The sequence below is a fragment of the Chiloscyllium plagiosum genome, unplaced genomic scaffold (genome assembly GCF_037043375.1).
Source record: "Chiloscyllium plagiosum isolate Xiang-an unplaced genomic scaffold, Cpla_swu_hap1 HiC_scaffold_7, whole genome shotgun sequence".
Lineage (NCBI taxonomy): Eukaryota > Metazoa > Chordata > Chondrichthyes > Orectolobiformes > Hemiscylliidae > Chiloscyllium > Chiloscyllium plagiosum.
The window spans coordinates 66,618,758-66,635,371 of NW_028270145.1; the positions used below are offsets into that span (position 1 = coordinate 66,618,758).

Sequence of the window (16,614 nt, forward strand, 5' to 3'; positions counted from 1 at the left end):
TAAAAAGGGACTTACCTTGGGAGTCGGTCCTCCGTTTTTACAGAGGGGCAAGGAGAGAGGGCGGAGAGAAGCGAGGGCTGCCGGGAAGGGAGAGCGCAAGAACCGTTTTTAAAGGAGTAGCAGAGGAAAAGGCCACAGCAAGGAGGTGAGGGCTGCCGAGTATATATTTGGGCAGCGGCTGAATCTCGAGACACTACATGTGTAGTGTCTCCCACCCAGCTTCCTCCTCCAAGCAAAAAAAAAGGACTCTTGTGTGTTGCTAAGGTAAGGCGTTTCAATTGGAATTTCTTGTGTATTGTGTGATTGATTAAAAGTTTACTATTAGTTGAATAAGACCAATGAGAACTACTAGCAAATATTTAACTTATAAATTTGTATAGATTAATTAAATAAGTAGAGATGGCTGGCCAGGTGAAGTGCTGTAGCTGTATGATGTGGGAGCTGGCTGATCCCATTGTGAACTCCATCTGCAGCAAGTGTTGGTTGCTGGAAGAATTCTGGATCAGAATTGATGATCTGGAATCTGAGCTTCAAGCACTGAGGCACATCTCGGAAGGGGAGAGTTACCTGGACACTTTATTTCAGGAGGCAGTTACACCCAGTAGATTAAGTAATTCAAATTCAGTTAGTGATCAGGGACAATAGGGTGGGACTGTAAGTGAGGCAGATTGGGGGATTCTGAATTCAGGAGTGGAGGAGCCTCAGCCCTTGACCTTGTCCAACAGGTATGAGATTCTTGCTCCCTGTACAGATGAGGAAAAGGGCTGTGGACAGGATGAGCCAGCTGACCACGGCACCATGGTGCAGAAGGCCATTCAGGAGGGGGGAGCAAAAAGACAAGTAGTTGTTATAGGAGATTCTACAATTAGGGGGACAGATAGTATCCTTTGCGAGCCGGATCGGGTGTCCCACATGGCGTATTGCCTGCCCAGTGCCAGGGTTCAGGACATCTCCGGCCGGTTTGAAAGGATATTGGAGTAGGAAGGAGAAGATCCAGTTGTTTTGGTCCACGTTGGCACTAACAACATAGGCAAGGCTAGGAAGGAGGACCTGTTTGGGGATTATCAAGCACTAGAAAGAAATTGAAGAACAGGTCCTCGAGGGTCATAATCTCTGGATTACTGCCCGAGCCACGTGCTAATTGGCATAGGGATAAGAAAATTAGGGATGTAAACACTTGACTGAGAGATTGGTGTGGGAAAGAGGGATTCCATTTCATGGGACATTGGCATCAGTTTTGGAAACCGGGGGGATTTGTACCGATGGGACGGTCTCCACCTGAACTGATCTGGAATCAGTGTTCTAGCAAAAAGGATAAATAGGGTGGTCACTAGGACTTTAAACTTGAGTCAAGGGAAAGGGAAAGTGACCGGGAGTATGGAGTCAAGCAGCAGATTAGCATGTGTGCAGGGTTTATGTTCAAGGCAGACAAGGAATGAAGCAAAAAGGAAGGATAGCTTAGGACATATTACAAGAGATGTTGGAAATCATGAGGATAAGAAAATTAGCATTAAGGCACTTTACCTGAATATTCGTAGTATTCATAACAAAGTAGATGAATTAATGGTACAAATCATCATAAATGATTATAATGAGGTAGGCATCACAGAGATGAAGTTGCATGGGGCTCAGGAGTGGCAGTTAAACATCCAAGGATTTACAACTTAATGAAAAGACCGGGAGGTGGGCAGAGGGGGCGGGTTGCCTTGTTGGTTAAGAATGAAATTAAATCTATGGCACTGAATGATATAGGGTCAGATGATTTGGAGTCTGTGTGGGCAGAGTTGAGGAACCACAAAGGCAAAAAAACCATAATGGGAGTTACATACAGACCTCCTAACAGTGGTCAGGACCAGGGACACAAGATGTACTGGGAAATAGATAGGGCATGTCAGAACGGCAAGGTCACAGTGATCATGGGAGACTTCAATATGCAGGTGAACTGGGTGAATACTATTGCCGGTGGATCCAAAGAAAGGGAATTCATGGAATACTTACAGGATGGCTTTTTGGACCAGCTTGTGATGGAGCCCACAAGGGAGCAGGCTATTCTGGACTTAGTGCTTTCTAATGAGCCAGACTTTATAGAAGGTCTTAAAGTAAGGGAACACTTAGGAGGCAGTGATCATAATATGGTAGATTTCAGTCCACAGTTTGAAAGAGAGAAGGCAAAATCAGATGTAATGGTGTTACAGTTAAATAAAGGTAATTACAGGGTCATGAGAGAGGAACTGACGAACATCGACTGGAAGCAGAGCCTAGCGGGGAAGACAGTAGAGCAACAATGGCAGGAGTTTCTGGGTATAATTGAAGACACAGAACAGAGGTGCATCCCAAAGAAAAGAAAGATTATTCAGGGGTGGAGGGGGGATTAGACAGCCATGGCTGACAAAGGAAGTCAGGAAATGTATCAAAGAAAAAGAGAGAGAGCCTATAAAATGGCCAAGAGTACTGGGAAATCTGAAGATTGGGAAGAATAAAAAACAAACATAGGATAACAAAGAGAGAAATAAGGAAACAGAGGATCAAATATGAAGGTAGGCTAGCCAGTAATATTAGAAATCATAGTCAAAGTTTCTTTCAATACATAACAAATGAGAAGCAAAAGTAGAGATTGGGCTGCTCCAAATTGATGCAGGGAGGCTAGTGCTCAGAGATAAGGCAATAGGGAATTTTAAGAAGATTTGTAGCTCAGGTTGAGCTTCTGGATATAGGTTTGCTCACTGAGCTGGAAGGTTCATTTCCAAACGTTTTGTCACTCTACTAGATAACATCTTCAGTGGGCCTCCTGGCGAAGCACTGCTGATGATTCCTGCTTTCTATTTATATGTTTGGGTTTCTTTGGGTTGATGATGTCATTTTCTGTGGTAATGTCATTTCATGTTCTTTTTCTCAGGGGTGATATATGGGGTCTAACTCAATGTGTTTGTTAACAGCGTTCCGGTTGGAATGCTATACTTCTAGGAATTCTCATGCATGTCTCTGTTTGACTACCCCCCTGAGAAAAAGAACAGGAAATGACACCACCACAGGAAATGACATCACCAACCCGAATATAGCAATAGAAAGCAGCAATCATCAGCAGTGCTTCGCCTGGAGGTCCACTGATGATGTTACCTCATAAGGTGATGAAACATCTGGAAATGAACCTTCTAGCTTAGCAAGCAAACCTACATCCAGATAAGGAAATAGCTGAAGAACTTAATAAATACTTTGCGTCAGTCTTCATATGGAAGACATGAGTAATATCCCAACAATTAAGGAGAGTCAAGTGCAGAGTTGATTATGGTAGCCATTACAAAAGAGAAAGTGCTGGAAAAGCTAAAATGTCTAAAAATTGATAAATCTCCTGGCCCCGATGGGCTACATCCAGAATTCTGAGGAAGGTAGCTGAGGAGGCATTGGTTGTGATCTTTCAAAAGTCACTGGAGCCAGGATAAGTCCCAGATGATTAGAAAATCACTGTTGTAACCCCCTTGTTCAGAAGAGGATCAAGTCAAAAGATGGAAAATTATAGGCCGATTAGCCTAACCTCGGTTGTTGGTAAAATTCTAGAATCCATTGCTCAGGATGAGATTTCTAAATTCTTGGAAGTGCAGGGTCAGATTAGAACAAGTCAGCATGGATTTAGTAAAGGGAGGTCATACCTGACAAACCTTTTCGAATTCTTTGAAGAGGTAACAAGTAGGTTAGACCAGGAAAACCCAGTAGATGTTAACTATCTAGACTTCTAAAAGGCCTTTGATAAGGTGCCTTATGGGAAGCTGCTGAGTAAGGGCCCATGGTGTTCGAGGTGAGCTACTGGCATGGATTGAGGATTGGCTGTTTGACAGAAGGCAGAGAGTTGGGATAAAATATTCGTTTTCAGAATGGCAGCCGATCACAAATGGTGTTCCGCAGGATTCGGTGTTGGGGCTCCAGTTGTTCATTTTATCTATTAATGATCTGGATGAAGGGACTGGGGACATTCTGGCAAAGATAGGCGATGACATGAAGTTAGGTGGACAGGCAGGTAGGACTGAGGAGGTGGGGAGGTTGCAGAAAGATTTAGAAAGTTTAGGAGAGTGGTCTAGGAAATGGCTGGTGAGATTTAACGTGGGCAAATGTGAGGTCTTGCACTTTGGGAAAAAGAAAACAGGCATGGACTATTTTCTAAACAGTGAGAAAGTTCATAAAGCCAAAGTGCAAAGAGATCTGGGAGTGCTAGTCCAGGATTTTTTAAAGGTTAATTTGCAGGTTGAGTCTCTGATGAAAAAGTGAATGTAATGTTGTCATTTATCTCAAGAGGGTTGGAATATAAAAGCAGCAATGTGCTTCTGAGACTTTATAAAGCTCTAGTTAGGCCCCATTTAGAATACTGAGTCCAATGTTTGGCCCCATACCTCAAGAAGGACATACTGGCACTGGAGTGTGTCCAGCGGCGTTTCACATGGATGATCCCTGGAATGGTAGGCCTAACATACGAGGAACAGCTGAGGATCCTGGAAATGCATTCATTAGAGTTTCGAAGGTTGAGGGGGGATCTAACAGAATCTTACAAGATAATGCATGGCTTAGAGAGGGTGGATGCTGGGAAGTTGTTTCCTTTAGGCGGAGAGACTAGGACCCATGGGCGATTTAAATGGAAATGAGACATTTCTTCAGCCAGAGAATGGTGGGCCTATGGAATTCATTGCCACGGAGCACCTTGGAGGCTGGGACGTTAAATGTCTTCATGGCAGAGATTGATAAATTCTTGATATCGCAAGGATATGGAGACAGTGTGGGTAAGTGGAGTTGAAAAGTCCATCAGCCATGAATAAATGGCAGAGTGGACTCGATGGGCTGAATGGCCTTGCTTCCAACTCCTGGGTGTTATGGAAGCTCAGGACTTTGTAACTTTGAAGCAAATAACTCACTTCCTGATCCCAAAGCCTGTCCACCATCCTGAAAGCTCAAGTCAGGGTTGTGATAGAATATTGTCCACTTGCCTCAATAAGTGGAGCTCCAACAATGCTCAAAAAATACAAAACCATCCAGGACACCCCATTCACCAGCTTAAAAATTACAGTCCTTAGAACATTGACATACAGTGAAAGTAGTATATACCATGGGCAAGATTCATTGTACCAACCTACTGTGCTCCTTCATCAGGACCCTCCCAAGTCATGTCCTCCACTCCTGGAAGGATATGGGAACACCACCATGTGCAAGTTCCCCTCAAGTCATGCACCATCCTAAATTGGAACGACATCCCCAATCCTTCACTGTTGCTCAATTCATCTCCCGAATAGCACTGTGAATGTACCTACCACAAAGGACTGGAGCATTTCAAGAAGGCATCTCACCACCACCTTCTCAAAAAGAAGTAGAAACAATGCATACTGCCTTGATCAGTGAAACCTACCTATTGTAAAAGAATAAGAAAACTCAATCCCAATTTCCTGTTTACTGTAAATTTGAGATCCTAGTTACACTTCTATTTCCTAAGTTGCAGTTAATCTCATCTTGCTGCTCACTAACCTACATGGGTTCCCAATTAAACCGCACTTTACTTTTAAAATTAACATCCTTACTTTTAAATCATAGAATTCCTGTAGCTTGGAAAACAGGCCATTTGGCCCATTTAATCAGCACTGATCTTCCGAAGAGCATCACACCCAAACCCTCCCTATCCCTGTAACCCCACATTTATTATGGCTAATCCACCTCACCTTCACATCCATGGACTTTACGGGCAATTTTCAGTGGCCAATCCACCTAGCCTGCGCATCTTTGGACTGTGGGAGGAAGCCAGAGCACCCAAAGAAAACCCACATTAACATGAGGAGAATGTGCAAACTCTGTACAGATAGTCACTTAAGGCTGGGATTGAATCCAGGTCTCTGGCGCTGTGAGGTCACAGTGCTAACAACTGAACCACCGTACTGTCCCCCACAAATCCTTCCACAACCTCAGCCCTCCATGCCTATGGAAGCCCCTCCAGCTCACAACCCTCCAATTATACTGTGCTATTGTATATCCACCAGCTGCTAAGATGCTAAGTTGCACTGTTCCTTTATAAAGTATTTCATGTCTATAGCTCTCTTTTCTCCTTTAAGAGGTTTCTTAAGACCTGCCTCTTCTATCAAGCCTTGGATCATTCACCCAATATCTCCTTATATAGCTTGGCAGCATATTTTGTTGAGTAATACTTTTTTGAAATGGCTTGGAAGATTTTGCTTGTTAAAATCACTTTGTAAATACATAAGGGAGATTGGTTAGCTCAGTTGACTGGAAGATTATTTTGCAATGCCGAGTGACACTAGCAGCATGGGGTTTAATTCTCATACTGGCTGAGGTTACCATGAAGGTCCATCCTTTCCAACCTCATCCCTCATCTGAGGCATGGTGACTCTCAGGTTATAGTCAGCACCAGTCATCTCTTTCTCTGTCTCTGTCTTTGTGTGTGTGTCTTTCTCTCTCTCTTTCTTTCTAATGAGAGAACAGCCCTACCGTCCTATAGAACTATGGCAACTTTTCCTATAAATACAAGTAGTTGTTGCATATTGCATCAAGAAGGTGAGGCCATTACAGCATTCTTTGTTCAACAGAGAGGCCTTTATTATTACTAATGAATCCTTCAATTTACTGATTGCAATTATGTCTGAATGTTCAAGTTTTGTGTGGAATGTAGTCCTTCCTTGCTTCTAGTTCTATTGTTAATGCTGATATTTTAATCAATTTCTACTGCACTGTAGCAACGACACATCTATGATCAACCAATGCTGATAGATGCCAGTTTTCTGAAACAGTGCAGTTCAAGGGACCTTAATTAAAATCTTGCACAAATAAGCACATGACACTATTGTATTTATGAAAGTTACACCAAAGAACCAAATTTTGATTCAAAATATTACCTTTCCATTCTACTATTTTTCATTTAAATTACAATGGGACTTCTTTGCTTTGCTTTCCTGTCTGAACATTTTGATTCTTGGTTGAGTACGTCCATTAAACACTGTTTACCTCCGTGCCTTGTTGAAATAGACATTCTTCATTACTGAACCTTCCCAGCGAAGGGAAGCTTTTGGTAAAGAAAATTTCTCTATATAACAACAATGGAAAATGTGACATGGAATATCATATATCCCTTCTGAAATTTGCCATATTGTTCAGGCAGTACAGGTACAAACTTTAACCTTGAGCATCAAACGGGTTATTCAGTCATGTAGTGTGATATTGATAAGCCTCATCCTTTCCTACTTAAACACCAGTGCAGCCAAAATTAAAAATATTGGTGATTTTACCCTCAGAAATTTGTGAATGAGACTCAGAAGAAGAAATTAGGTAAATGGTGTGGCATGGTGGCTCAGTGGTTAGCACTGTTGCTTCACAGTACCAGGGACCCGAGTTCAATTCCTGCCTTGGGAATTTGAACATTCTCCCCGTGTCTGTGCAGGTTTCCTCCGGGCTCTCCAGTTTCCTCCCACGATCCAAAGATGTGCAAGTCAGGTGATATGGCTGTGCTTAAATTGTCCATAGTGTTAGGTGCATTAGTCAGAGGGAAATGGGTCTGGATGGGTTACTCTTTGGAGGGTTGGTGTGGACTTGTTGGGCTGAAGGGCCTGTTTTCACACTGTAGGGAATCTAATCAAATGACACGTAACTTGATCAGAGACAGGTTTTAAGCAGCCTTTTAAAGGAGGAAAGAGGTCGATACATGAAGCAGTTTATAGAGGAAACTCTGCAGTTCAGCAACTTGATAGCTAAAAATATGGAGAGTAGTATCAAGCTATTCTGAGACGGTTGTGGGTTGGATTAAGGTTTGCCAATTTAGCAAAGAATGGCAATGTAAGCTGAAGCCATCTCGTCTTTATCATCTCACTTAGAAACTGGGCAAGATGGATTTTTTTCAAAAAATAAGAGTTCAACAGACATTGGAAAATCAAATGGGGATCGCGGATGTTATTTACATTACTATTATTCTAAGCTTGAGTGTTTTAGTAGACATTTTGTAGTGCAAATGCAAAAGGTAAGAAATCAAATAAACACCATGAAAATTAGTGTAATATATGATAAATAAATATATTTTGCCTTTTGATCCAAACTGCTTAAATGTGTTTCATTATTTAAGGAGGTGATCTGGTAAAGCGGTTTAAATAAACAGATCATTTTCAGGTTGCCAGTTTATAACTGGTAGTCAGTACTCAATTTATAGATATTAATGTCTATGATGAACAGATTGAGTACAGCGTATCAAAGTTTGCTGGTATAAAGTTAGTTGAAAAATAGACTGTGAAGAGGATGCAAAGAGATGACAAATGGAGTTGGAAGATGAAGTGAATAGGCAAAAATGTGGCAGATAGTGCAGTTTTTGGAATTGTGATGGTTATCTGCTTTTTGAGGAGAACCAAAAAGTAGAACATTCAACAAATCATGAGAAACTGAGAAACATTTGCATTCAAAGAAATCTGTGGGTCCATGTACATGAATTACAAAAAGTTAGCATGCAGATGTAGAAAGTAGTTAGGAAAACAAATGGCATGTCAGCCTTTAACGCAAAGAAACTAAAGAATGAAGAACTCTTGCTCAATTGTTTATGACCTTAGTGGCACCAACTCAGGAATCCTATGTACAGTATAGGTTACTTACCCCAAGGAAAGATACACCAGCTTTAGAGAGACGGCAACAAAGGTGATTAACCCATGAGGGGAGATTGAATAGATTAAGACCTCCAAGACTCGGCAAATTTGACCAGAGAAAACCTTTTTTCTTCTGCATAGACCTCCTGGGTCCATGCGCAGCAATGACCTCTGGACCTGGAGTTCAAAGCTGTGATCCATGTCAGCATGTTGATCGCATGCACAGAATGCCTGTGTTGAGGCCCCTGAAAGATGGGCTGGTTGGCCCTGAATGAGAGCAGAGGCTATGCATGTAGAGCTGAGCTGGCTGCAAGGCTGGTCTTCGTGTTCTGGCAAGATGTGGAAAATTATTTTTAAAAAAAATGAGTGAAATCCAAACCCCACCCTCCCACACGTACTCCCCATAACACCCATCACTTCAGGCCCACCCCAATGCTCGTTCAAACCATACCAGTCCATGTTTTGCTCACAAAAACCTTGCCAACTTCAGCTCCTATATCTAACCAAGACATTCCCACATATTTTCAATGCCAAATGGTGTCTCCACTCATCCCCAATATTCTTTATAACCCATATACTGACTTAGTATTAACATGCTAACACATGTCCCTCATCCTCCACACTCAACATAAACATAGGTGCTGTGCTGACACCAAATATGGTTGCATCAATCGATGACATTACGATATTAAAAATATCATTGATTTGAAAAAAAATGGATTGAAATTTCTTCAATGAACCTTCTTTAAAAGCAAAAATTTGTATCCGACAACAACCTTGAGCTGTCATTCAGCTTTTTCATTTAACAGGCAACTAGCAATTATCATTGTATATAGTATAATCAGTCATGCAGCACAAATCCTATAAAGGTAATGCAGACATCTGTAAAAAGATAGAGGAAAATCACAAGAACTTATTTTAAAAAAAAGAACATCAGACTTTGTTTTAAATTTAAAGCAAGGGAGAGTTAAACACTTGATAGCTTTGACAGTTATTAGATTAGATTAGATTAGATTACTTACAGAGTGGAAACAGGCCCTTCGGCCCAACAGGTCCACACCGACCCGCCGAAGCGCAACCCACCCATACCCCTACATTTACCCCTTTAACCTAACACTATGGGCAATTTAGCATGGCCAATTCACCTGACCTGCACATCTTTGGACTGTGGGAGGAAACCGGAGCACCCGGAGGAAACCCACGCAGACACGTGGAGAATGTGCAAACTCCACACAGTCAGTCGCCTGAGTTGGGAATTGAACCCGGGTCTCTGGCGCTGTGAGGCAGCAGTGCTAACCACCGTGCCGCCAGCAAATATTCTTGCCCGCGGAGAGAAAGAAAACGCGCACGGTGGCAAAGGCCACAGTCTTGCCTTCGCTGAGGATTGAACTCAGGACCTTCAAGATTATGAGACTGACGCGCTGCCTACTGTGCTAAGAAGGCCAGCCGATTATCTGACAGTCTGACTGCTTTTTGACATAATTGACAGCTTCCATACAAACGTGAAATCTCACTGATAATCTTGACAGTCTTGGCATTATCTAACAGTTTTGGAAGTTATTTGCCAATTCTTTGACAGTAGATTTATGCATTTTAAACCAAATTGCTACATCAATTTAACATCTTCATAGAATACCTGACCGCACAAACCCCTGAGGTACTTGGCCATCTTTCTTCAAAGGTATTCCAGAGCTAAATGTTATCTTAATTCTCCAAAGAGGTAACTGGGCTATCCAAATGAGGTAGGTCCTGTATGCACACTCCAGATTCCATAATCTCACTTTATGAAGGGATCTATTGATTCAAATTCCAGCAGCCTTCATAAAATGCACATAGGTAGCATGGTGGCTCAGTGGTTAACACTGCTGCCTCACAGCACCAGGGTCCCAGGTTCAATTCCAGCCTTGGGCGACTGTCTGTGTGGAGTGTGCACATTCTCCCCATGGCTGCGTGGGTTTCCTCCGGGTGCTCCGGTTTCCTCCCACAGTCCAAAACGTGTGCAGGTCAGATAGATTGACCATGCTAAATTGCGCATTGTGTTAGGTGCATTAGTCAGAGGGAAATGGGTCTGGGTGGGTTACTCTTTGGAGGGTTGGTGTGGACTTGTTGGGCCGAAGGGCCTGTTTCCACACTGTAAGTAACCTAATCTAAAAAAAAAATGTTGACCTGATTCCACTCCACACCCACAAAAATGGGTAGTTTGTGTTTGGGGAAATTTACATCCAAATTCTATTCACTTCTACCATGACAGAGAGGCTTTTTTGTCATGGCAGAAATCTGTGCCCAGGTCCTATATTCCTTAGAATTTAGAAAAATAAGAAGTAATCTTATTGAGTTACATATTTATTAAGGGATTTTATAGGAGAGATGCAAGAAGAATGTTTCTGGGAAAGTCTAGAACTACAACTGATAGTATCAAAGTACAAGGGGATAACCTTTTAAGGCTGTGATGAGAAATTTCTCCACAGAAGGGGTTGTATATCTTTAAAATTCTTTTCTCTAGAATCATTGAATAGTAAGTCAGATTCGAAGACTGAATGGATTAGTCATGCCCCATTTTCTCATATCCTTACATTTATAAATTTTATGGCTTGATGTCAACTTGTGACTCTGTCACTTTTTGTTAGTTAAATTGTTAATCATAATTTCAGTTGTTATTTTGGGGTATTTTCATTTCACACAGAATTAATGGTTAATAGTTACTGTTAACAGCATATGGATAATTTATAATCTATACTTTACAGCTAGATTTTATAGTAGAATTTTTTTGTTCTGTGTCATTGATATGGACATATTCATACATACAAATCAGGTTTGAAAATAACAAAATATGAGTAATTTTAATAGATGAAGGGCACATAGAATGTGAAGGGTTCCAGCCTTTTTACCCACCTTCCCCAGAATATAGTAGATAGGTGAGCACTATATTCAGAAGCCTGTCTGCCATATTTAAATCAATAATTAAAAGTCAGTTGAGCTTGTTTCCAAGTCAATTGACTGGAATAACATGTTGCCCGCACCATAATAAGGAGACGCATGGGCAAGTGGGTGAGAGTGGATAGAATGGCTTTTGAGGTCAGTTTGAGTAAGAAGGGGAAGGATGTGGGATTGAACACACTGAAGTCACCACATGCCCCTCCCCACATCCCCCCCCCCCCCCACATTGATTCGCCATTACTTCAAACCCTGTATAATACCCACCCCTGCATGCTGTTCTGCTCCCTTCCTAGCTTCTTCATTTCCTTACCACTGAAAAGCCTGGGACTTGTTCGAGCAGCCATCCTTCCTTCCCCACCCCTTTTTGAAGTCACAGCATCCACTATTGAGCTGTGACACGACTGGGGCTGTTGGACCTGCTGGTCAATCTGATTGGTTGGTTGGTTGGTTGCCAGCTCTTGAGGGTGGGTCCAGAAGTTCCACTTTAAACTAGTCCAGTGTATCTGCAACTCATTGTGCCTATGGAGCATGTTTCTTTCGTGTGCATTAGTTTTCGGGTGACCTTTCTTCTGTAATTGGGGGTGGGGTAGAGAGGAGTCTGTCCCCCATAAAATCTATAATGATTTTGAAATAAGCAGCATGGCTGACAGGGTCTGTGGAGAGCGAAATGGGGCGTGCTTTGTGTCAGGACACCAAAGTTGGGATGAGGTGGGCTTCCTAATTCTTTATTGTTCACAACAGCCAAATGGCAGTAGTTTTACCTTGGTTGTCAATTAGTGGCTAAATTACACTCTCACCATTTAGTTAGGAATGGTGGATGGAACTCAAATTTAATCTGCCAATCAGAGACATTCCAACACAAAAGGCGCTGTGGTCTTCCATTATTGGGTAGACAGAGGGTGAGCAGACCTATGCTTGGAGGCATCCTCGCAATAACTTTACAAAATCTGGAATAAAACTGGCCACAGTTGCCTGGCCAGCGAAGCACAGCTTCTTAGTGAGAAGCCAGTGAGGAACCAGGAATATGTGAAAATTAACATATTCGTTGTACTGATCCTCTGTTTTGAAGTATACAAAATACAGATCAGCATGTCTCATCCAGCAGTCTTACTGTTTTTACCTTTTATGTTGAGACTACCTTTAACCAGATCGACTAATGCTGGCTTCATCAGAATCTGCCTAAAGCACTCTCCTCACCCCCACCAGTTTCAGATATTTGTCCTTTAACATAGCAACTTGACAATTATTTCTCACACCACAGATGCTACCAGACATGCTGAATATTTCTAATCTTTTAGCAGTTTAAAATTCTAGGTTTTTAACATCTGCAATATTTTGCTTTTGAGATATGTATAATTCCTCCATTAAATTTGGCTTCATTTAGGAAAGAGTGGAACTTGGGGGGAAAAAGTACTTTCAGCACCCCATCATGTTAAATGAGTGTAGATGACATGAGGATGTGAATACGATTGTGTTGAATGTCTGAGATAGGATTAACATCTCTCTTAACCTACTGTTTCATTCCATTTCTGTCATAAGCTCCCCTTCCTTACCTCTATAGAAGCTAGTTCCCCAAAGGTAAGTCTATCTTCCCTTTGACCTTTTTTTCATTCATGCCTGTGTTACCTTGCACAGTTTCTTATCACTTTCTCTATTCATACTAATTTAAACTAGCTGTGCAGACGATACAGAAACAAATATAATGGAAAAAAAGTTTAAACATTCTTATGAAATACGTGTAAACAATATGAATCTTTATTAAGGTTATCCAAAGTACAATTTGATTGTGTACCGTGTGCACAGTTGAAGTGTAAAAGGTTTTAGTTTTATTTTCATTTTATGGTTTTCATATGACAGATTGAATTGTTTGCTTAAATGCTATTTGAATGAAATAAGACTTGTTAATATAAAATTTCATTTGAATTGCACAGTTTCCTAAACAGTCGCATGGAACATTCTACTTGTCGTTACTCCTTGTTATATTCACTTGCATTTTGATTTCAACATATCTAAACCTTAGCAACTTCAATATTTCTCTGGTTTTTTTTCAGCGCACATGTTCATCTTGAACGAAGAAAAGAGAAGAATGTCAACTCAGGGAAGGGTATCGACAGGGAAACATGTCTTTGATCTACTTTATTAATCGTTTCATGTTTAACCTGCTCAATTAGTGGAAAATTAGTGTGATATGTAGTTATACAATCAAATTCAATTCCAATCTATCAATTTACCATTAAACCAGCAAATAATAACTTATGAACAGTGTTGGATGCACTAATATACTATTAGGTACTAGTAAGTGTTTCAAGATTTCACATGTGAAAATATTAGTGTATCAGATGTGCACTTGATATAAAAAAACTGCAGTTTACTACTTGTAGCATATTGGTCAAATATCTCATCTAGATTTTATAGCTGTAATTTAAAAGTTAGTATTTGTGATTTTACATTTTAAATATGTAGTTACCTACTTATTTATATTGCTTTATAAGGTTATATTTAGACTGAGCTATTCAGAAGTGTTAAGTTAGTGTTGGCATTATATATCATTCAATAACATATTTTCTCTTAGATGCTTTTCATAGCCTCTTTATTTTATGTATTATGCAAAATGCAAAAGCTTTATCTGGGAGATATACAAAATGATCTATATTTCCATAGAGAGAATGATTATGGAAAATTAATATATTTACCACTTTAGATCCCTTTCTAAATCTATTCTGAGTTAATTTATGAATATTTAACAAGTTAACAGATTTTATTTAATGCTGCAAGGTTAGTAACATTGGTCAAGCAGGGAGTGTTTAGGATTTACTGTTAAAGTATCCAGTGAGAAGCAATGATTTTCTCATTGCTGGTAATATGTAATATAGTAATGATAATACCGTAGTTCTGTTTCTGAAAAAGGCACATTTTGTCAACAGGTGAAGTTGACTGTAACAAGTTGCTACTGTGTTGTAGCAATAAGAGTGGTATACCCCTAACAGGATGCTGCCATGATGTAAAAAGATGTTCTGCCTATCATACGTGAATAATGTGGTATACAAATTTCAGTGCTGATATGATGCGAAGGCATATGTCACAAGGACAGGTTCCAGCTGTTCACTATGGGCATAGTATTTACCCATACCCCAAAAGCCCATGCTTGCAAAACCCAAAACTTCGAGTTCAACATTAGATGTGATTTCATGTTTGGACAACATTTGCTAAATAGGTAGGAATTATACCAACAACCAGTTTATGATTGGCACTTAGGTTCATTGTGTGGTACTCTTGTGTGTACTTGAAACTATGTATGTTCATCTAAAGGGTTCTGTGTTTTGCAGATAGAAAGAACATGTACAAACATTGTATCTGTTTTAACCTAACAAAATAGGGAACAGACAATTTATCTGTTTCATTCTTCAGGGCATTGCCTTGAATAATTTAAAACTGCTTGTTTAACTTTAAATAAAGCTTGACAATTAACTGTCAGTCATACAGTACAGAATGTTATTTTGTATTCTTCCAATATTCTGATGACAGCGAGATATGGAAGGTCAACAAAATGTCTTTTTTCAGCAATAATCATGTTTTATACTACGAAATGAAGATTCAACTTAATTCTAATTAAAATTGCAATATTAAAGAGGCTGTTTATTTTGCATAGCACACATAATTTATAGTACACTTTCTCTGTGTATTTTAAATGAGGACTTCCCCAATTGAGATTGTAAATTGAAATTCTGGGTTGCAAGTTCTGGGTTGCAGCAATGGCCATCTGTGAAGTTTGAACTTTTATAACAGTTCTGCTTTCATTCTCCCAGACAGGCTTCCACTGTAGTAGACACACTCCCCACCACACCTTCTGCCCCATTTTTCCAACCCACCCTTCCCCATGCAGGTCCCCTTCCCTATATCATAGTTCTCATTTAGCAGTCAGGCACTTTTCCAATGTCAAAATAAGGTTACAATGAGGAAAAGTTTCGGAAGCACTGTTTGAAAGCTTTGCAATGATCTGACAAAGAAACAAAACCAGCTAATCATTATTATTAGTAAGGGGTCCATTTTGTTTCTGTGAACCTGTTCAATCCAATAAGAAAACATAAATTTTCATTGTGAAATGAATGAAAAGCAAAATATCTGTAATCTGTACACAAAATAACTAAAATTGGCCAGTAATTTAGAATTTTCACACATTTCTCTGTAGTACACTAAAATAAATTTTGTTAATTGAATTTAGAAATGTCACTTAATCGTATTACAAATCTTTTTAATGTATGTAAATGTATTGTTTAAGAGATCTATTAGCACAACTGGGTTTTTCATTCGTGATTCAATTAAAGTTATATCTGTATATGATGGCTGAACATTAAAATTCACAAAGCAATTTATTTTAATCTTTTTGATGGAATGCTATAATTGCATAACAAAGGTTAATATCAGTAGTTGTTTTATGCAGAAATGTAAATACAGATTTATTCAATATGGATCAGCTCTTCTGTATTTTTAATGGCATTCTTATGTTGAACAACTCTAAATTTGTTCCTTTTTAAATTTGCTATTCTTGTAAAATGTGATAAAACAAGGTAAGCATAATTTATTGTATTAATATGTCTAGTGTTGTTGATTAAAGAACGTAGAATCTACAATTGGGTTTTACTTTCGCTAACTATGAAAATGTTTGGTTCCATTTTAATCCGTATTGAATATACTATGCTTCTAAAATATCTTTTATCTTCTGGAGCATAAATATTAAACTTGATGAGACTGTTGAGTGCTTAATTTTGATGCCATCAGCGCTATGAATCTGAACCTGGATAGCAGCAGCTGGGATCTCTACAGCATTGGACATCATGAGACCATCACCAGTGCTGCTATTAAAACTTGTGAGTACAAGTTGACTTGCAGGCCTACCAATATACCAATTACCTTGGTATGCACTATCTTCAAAATATCCCTATCATTCACCTTAATTATGCTTTAATCTAAGTTGTCTGTAGCAGAATCCAACAATTATTCTCTAAAGGCGTGTGAAGTGCAATGAGCTGGTGGCTACATTGTTAGGTCAGGTGACTGGCTCATTCTGAGAGAT

The 16,614-nt window shown here is 39.9% G+C and overlaps 1 protein-coding gene across 3 annotated transcripts in view; it reads left to right on the forward strand.

Moving 5' to 3' along the window:
- LOC122551630 (sodium-driven chloride bicarbonate exchanger-like) overlaps nucleotides 1–16,294 on the forward strand; it is a 285,117-nt gene extending 268,823 nt beyond the window's left edge. For 2 of the 3 annotated variants that reach the window (XM_043693863.2, XM_043693861.2), the window contains one exon: nucleotides 13,592–16,294. In XM_043693863.2, the coding sequence (XP_043549798.2) occupies nucleotides 13,592–13,670 (79 nt within the window). In that variant the 3' untranslated portion in view covers nucleotides 13,671–16,294. Of the gene's footprint in view, nucleotides 1–13,079; nucleotides 13,119–13,591 lie in introns of all 3 variants that reach the window. The other variant, XM_043693862.2, reaches the window with a different exon arrangement.
- The last annotated feature ends 320 nt before the right edge of the window (nucleotides 16,295–16,614 follow it).